Source organism: Mytilus edulis, chromosome 10 (genome assembly GCF_963676685.1).
Source record: "Mytilus edulis chromosome 10, xbMytEdul2.2, whole genome shotgun sequence".
In the NCBI taxonomy this organism is placed as follows: Eukaryota; Metazoa; Mollusca; class Bivalvia; order Mytilida; family Mytilidae; genus Mytilus; species Mytilus edulis.
The window spans coordinates 40,882,254-40,888,618 of NC_092353.1; the positions used below are offsets into that span (position 1 = coordinate 40,882,254).

At 33.1% G+C, this 6,365-nt stretch overlaps 1 protein-coding gene across 1 annotated transcript; it reads right to left on the reverse strand.

Moving 5' to 3' along the window:
* Positions 1–1,182: 1,182 nt before the first annotated feature.
* Positions 1,183–6,144, reverse strand: LOC139492430 (uncharacterized). The gene is made up of 5 exons (XM_071280626.1): positions 6,063–6,144; positions 5,426–5,655; positions 3,951–4,089; positions 3,403–3,569; positions 1,183–1,453 (listed from the first exon to the last, which is right to left on the reverse strand). Exons 1-5 carry the CDS (start codon positions 6,122–6,124, stop codon positions 1,209–1,211), a joined length of 843 nt encoding a protein of 280 aa, XP_071136727.1. The 5' UTR covers positions 6,125–6,144; the 3' UTR covers positions 1,183–1,208.
* Positions 6,145–6,365: the final 221 nt, after the last annotated feature.

Below are 6,365 nucleotides of genomic sequence, written 5' to 3' on the forward strand. Positions count from 1 at the left end.
AAACTCTGATATGGTTTAGAACGATGTTGTGGTGTTGTTGTTTATATGACAATTCACACGGAAGATTTTACATATCGTTTAAGAAAATGTATTGTATTTGTTATTTATAAAGAACAATCAATCTCGTAAACATTCCTTACGAAACGATGATATTTCAATAACAGTAATATTAAAATGATGTGCAATTTTTAACAGTTAAAAATACATTATTATGTGTTTTCTAGTGATCATAATTAATATATCTGTGTTTTAAGAGTATAATAAAGATTTAAACCCCATGTTGACTGCTCTATCCGTATTGTTAACATTTTTACGTATTATGTCTGTTTGTTTTGTTCATTCAATGTTTTCAAAATAATGGAGTTTTTGCGACAGTAATACAAGTGAGGGATTTAGCTAGCTATAAAACCAGGTTAATCCACCATTTTCTAAATTAGAACTTGTCTGTACCAAGTCCGGAAAATGACAATGACAGTTGTTGTTCATTCGTATGATGTGTTTGAGCTTTTGATTATGCCATTTGATTAGGGACTTCCCGTTTTGAAATTTCCTTGTAGTTCGGTATTTTGTTGTCTTACTTTTAACAAACCTTCTGTGTCGTATTCAATTACTTCGTGGTCGTATTCAACTACTTCGTGGTTGAAAATCAACTAGACAGCATCACCCACTGAACTTTTTGAGGCCAAAAAATTCAACAGGGTATGCTGCATTTTAAAATTATTTATACAAAAAAGAAAATAACTATAATTTCTTAGAAACACACGGTTGATTGGACACTTGAAAGCAGCACAACAACGTACAAAATAATAATATGAAGTAGAACATTCTCAGTGACCTTATCGAAATGAGACCAGGTATAGACTGTTGAATTGAATAGTATGTTATCTATATAGGGATACAGATATTAAAATTTATGTTCCACTTTTAATGAACCAACGGCATCACAACCTATCATTGTCAACACTACTTCTTATTTTTGTAAATGTATAATTTCCATGCTTACTTAAAATTAACTAATTCATTAGAATACGATCACTTAAAATGACCATACAGCAATTCATAATACGAAAAAAAAAACTTACAAAGAGATCCACAAAACAAAGTGTTAAAGTCTGATAATTAATTAAAAACAAATCTGTCTTTTAGAATTGATCGTATCTAGATGACCGTTTCACATCAAAATTGGTTTACTGGTTTAATATATTTTATTAATCACTACTGAAATAGAAATCTGCATGTCCTGATGTATTTCCTATTTGACATGCCATGGTAACACCATTTTCTATCTCCCATGTTGTAGCATCCACATACGATAACAGAAAGTTTAATGTATTGTTAGGTTGAACATTGCCGACCAAGACCTCTCGATAATACATTGGACTGGTAGGAATAGGAAAAAATAATATCATAGATTTAGAAAAGTTGATTGCTCCTTCTTTTGTTATCTTGAAATCTAAAAAAAAAAATATTGATTAAATATTTTAAAAATGCATGTAAAATCTAACTTATTTAGTGTGTCATGATTTAAGAAGTAATCTTTAGAATATAATAATCATTTTACTTTTAAAAAGGACAAGTTCCAAAGAAATCATACGCCAACTTATATCTGACCGGAGACTCGATCTCGTCATTCATAGGGATTGCAGATTGTTCAAAACTTGTAATACTCGGTACGAGTTCTAGCTCGACACTTGTCTATTGTTATGTTGTGTAGAAGCATGTAAACGTAGATGTGTTTTTGGTTTTTTTTTTGTCCTTTTGGTCTTCATGGTTTATCTCTTTTATTTGGGACAGAAGCTATTTCTGTTGTATGATTTGCTCTTAATGGAAAGTTGTTGCCATTTTTTTTTTTTAAATTATGCAGAACTGATTATCTCCGGTTTTACTGACTACCTTATAAGAAGGTTAAGCTAGAGTCATATTTGATAATTAAATATTATTTTCTGCATTTATTAATTGGGTGCTACCGGCTCATAAGCTTCGTGAAAATTTTAGATTAAAGATGTAATCGGATAGATCAGATAACGAACATTTGTTAGAAATGATGATTTTAAAATTATAAATTATTTAAAGGGGCACTAGCTACGAGAAAAAAAGAATATGATTTCGTTTGGTTCAATCATTCATGAAGGTTAAATAATGAAATAATGATTCGTTTTTAGCAGTCAATTCAGTTTAATTGTGTCAAAGAAATATCGCTGATGAATTATTCTTTTGTAAGTGAGTAATTTGACCTTGAATCCTTATTCATGTGACCTTCAATTTAACCGATTACCTAGAAATTGGTTACGCGTGCATAAGTCATGTCCATCCTTTATAAGGAAACGAATATCATCATTAAAGTGAAACAAAGGTGAATCATTTCGTTGACTGATTCGATTCACAAAATAAAATCATTCTTAAACAGGTAAAAACGTTTATTAACCTTAAGCATGAAATCAAACAGACCTATACAAATTCAATTGCACGATGTCGCAATCTATTTATGTTCATGTTTTTGTTTATATCGGGTTAAGTGACCATCGGCAGTATTCGGATGTCATCTCGATAGTAAATTTTATGGCGTCTAGACCAAAATACATTAGAAATTCTGTATATATGATCGATTACCTGCTTTTTTACTGTTTATTTCAAATATATACTGCAGCTGTGCTATTTGAGCAGTCAAATTGTATTGACTGTATATTTATATGTGATATACATTCACTGACCGTATATCACCTTGTTTATGACGTTGACAATGCTTTTCCGTACAGTTTTATTTATGACGTCAATAAAACATACAGGTTCGCGGCAATTTTACATTGTCCGCTCACAATCAAAGAATGACGATTTTACCCTAAATAATTCATTTTGAACAGTTATAAGAGTTGCAGTATATAAAGAATAACCATACATTGTCTCGAAATATCAATCTGTTATTTGTACTCGGCTCGAAACAGGTAGAAATGCTCGGCACAGCCTCGCTTTCTACCTGTTTCTAAGCCTTGTACAAATAACATTAATATTTCAAAACAATGTATGGTTATTCTATATTTATAGTAGTTGGATATTCGCTTAAGATTTTTATGAATTAAACATGAGAATTCGAGTCAAATTGGTGAACATGAATTTGACAGCTAGTGCCCCTTCAAGAAGGGAGCCAATATTTTCGCTTGCATCAGGTTTAGATGTATTCCAATAAACAAAAACTTTGTTTGCATTAATAATCATTTTCATTTTTTATAAATAATATAACGTTTAATTATCCAGAAGATGTTGTATTTATATTACATTATAATTAATCATGTTTCTGTAGGTAAGGGATTTAACAGTTTTAAACATTTATTTTTTTAAACCACTATAAAGGCGAATTTCAATAGACTTGATCTCAAGAAAGACGTTTGTACTAAAACAAATTACCCTTCATATCTCCTCCGACATAAACATCTCCACAGTCTTCTCCAGGCGGACATTTACATCCTCTGGTTGTAATAACGAATCGAATAAGATCTCCACCTACCATAGTCTTCCGGATATCATCGTACGAACTAAGATGTTTTGGGGTAGGCGGTTCACTTGCCCAAAAACTACAGAATACAATATGCGCTATTGGTGTAGGTTAGAAATGATGACATTAGACAGTAAGCACGCACAATGTCAACGTGTTCAAAAATTCTGTGTTGGAAAGGGACTTATAGTAAAACTTACCGGTCCAATCATCATGACCCTTCAAGAGTCTTTTTAAACATGATGTAATGATGAAATATCTAAATGGCAACATGCAGATAGCAAACATTCGGTACTTTTTTTCGAACAAATAGTATGAATATAAACTGACATTCCGTTACCAGTTGGGCACTTGCAGATACCAAAAGCTCAACAGAATTTTTAATCTCATAGTAGAAGTGAAAACATCGGATAACGAACTTTCAATGGTATTGTAAAAGAAAATATTTTTTTTAACTTACTTTCCATTACCAATGGGCCATTTGCAGATAACTCCCTTTATGTTGTCAGTGTTGTTAGCAAAGAAACCTGGTTTGCCATACATCATAAGTAAAGTATCTTCTATTATATACATAGAATACAGGTCTACAGTTAATACTCCTGTGAAAACAGTAAAAAGATAATAATCTTTATTGTAATATAAACATATTCAGTGTATGAAAAAAAAAAAAAAAAAAAAAACAATACATAGCCAAAAAGTAATAATTCTAAATAAAAAAATAAACACATGGAAAAAAATACATGAATTCTGCCCTTAGTTCGAATAAAGGTACCAATATTTTCAACATGTTCCATGATAGAGGGGTTATGTTCTGGGGTAAGAACCATGATACAGGGGTTATGTTCTGGGGTGAGAACCATGATAGAGGGGTTATGTTCTGGGGTGAGAACCATGATAGAGGGGTTATGTTCTGGGGTAAGAACCATGATAGAGGGGTTATGTTCTGGGGTCAGAACCATGATAGAGGGGTTATGATCTGGGGTAAGAACCATGATAGAGGGGTTATGTTCTGGGGTGAGAACCATGATAGAGGGGTTATGTTCTGGGGTAAGAACCATGATAGAGGGGTTATGTTCTGGGGTGAGAACCATGACAGAGGGGTTATGTTCTGGGGTGAGAACCATGATAGAGGGGTTATGTTCTGGGGTGAGAACCATGATAGACGGTTTATGTTCTGGGGTGAGAACCATGATAGAGGGGTTATGTTCTGGGGTGAGAACCATGATAGAGGGGTTATGTTCTGGGGTGAGAACCATGACAGAGGGGTTATGTTCTGGGGTGAGAACCACGACAGAGGGGTTATGTTCTGGGGTGAGAACCATGATAGAGGGGTTATGTTCTGGGGTGAGAACCATGACAGAGGGGTTATGTTCTGGGGTGAGAACCATGATGGAGGGGTTATGTTCTTGGGTGAGAACCATGACAGAGGGGTTATGTTCTGAGGTGAGAACCATGATAGAGGGGTTATGTACTGGGGTAAGAACCATGATAGAGGGGTTATGTTCTGGGGTGAGAACCATGACAGAGGGTTTATGTTCTGGGGTGAGAACCATGACAGAGGGGTTATGTTCTGGGGTGAGAACCATGACAGAGGGGTAATGTTCTGGGGTGAGAACCATGACAGAGGGGTTTTGTTCTGGGGTAAGAACGATAACACTATTGGAAGATAAACAATTTTGAAATAAATAACTCCTTAGTTTTGTGTTAATTTTACGTTCAAGGAGGAAGACATTTTTATCCTCGAGCAAGTGGCACAGTTTACATATTCTAACCTTTCTATGAATTTTAAAATATCGACCTTATTCTATTTCTTAGTTATGCTCAACTTCGTGAAACATTTTCTTATATTATATTGATGTGTATTGTTAAAAGTTAAATGCATGTGTGTTATCTGTTATCTAAGCATCATAATTAATATATCTATATTTTAAAAACCTTTTTTGTTATATTCAACTACTTCGTGGTTGAAAATCAACTGTACAGCATCACCCTCTGAACTCTTTGAAGTCAAAAAGAACTTGATTTCACCTCCAAATATTGGTAAGTCGGCAGCAGCAACAGTAGATGAAATTGGTTGGCAGGTTGTCGTATTGAAAAAATATGACACACGTGATCCATTTGTTAGATATGACACGAGGGAATCATAGGTGTTTATTGGTATTTTTCTGATATAAAATATAATGAATCATAGATAATTATTGGTATTTTTTTATATGAAGTAGAACAGGTTTTTATGATCTGAACAACAGGGTAAATGTGCCCTCCTAATATATTTTTTTATAGTCATATATAAGAAACAACAAGGGTTCTGCAGTTATCCCATACCCTTTAGATTTTTATTGATATAAAAACTATCCAAATAATTTACATATTGACAAAGATACAGCTATGCTTAGGATATATTTTCTTTAAAATAAAACCTACGTTATATTGTGTTGTCTGGTCAGGCCAGAATTGGTGCTTCCATTCCTCTAAGTTATATACCACACATACGAACAGCAACAGTGTATACTGGATTAAAAAAAGCATGTGTGCAAAAGAGGAAAACAACTAAAATTTCTAAATAACTCACGCTTGATTGGACACCTGGAGGCAACACAACAAAGTGAAAAATAATAATATGATGTAGAACATTCTCAGTGACCTTATCGGATTGAAACCAGGTATAGTCTGATGAATATTGAATAATATTTTATCTATGTTGGGTTAAATATTAATAGCAATGTCACACTTTTGGTGAACCAAATATGTCATGTTGAGAAATTATTATTCCTTTATGATAAAAATTAATATAACAAGAGTGCACACGCTGAAATGTCTCGCGTTCTTTAATAATCATTGATATCATGTTGAAAGTTCTAAATAAATAAACTTA

Coding starts and splice junctions, on each gene's coding strand:
- LOC139492430 (XM_071280626.1), bottom strand. CDS start 6,124: ATGTTCTACATCATATTATTATTTTTCACTTTGTTGTGTTGCCTCCAG. Junction 3,570..3,950: donor TGGCCCATTGGTAATGGAAA/GTAAGTTAAAAA, acceptor TGTATTCTGTAG/TTTTTGGGCAAGTGAACCGC. Junction 1,454..3,402: donor TGTCGGAGGAGATATGAAGG/GTAATTTGTTTT, acceptor TTTTTTTTTTAG/ATTTCAAGATAACAAAAGAA.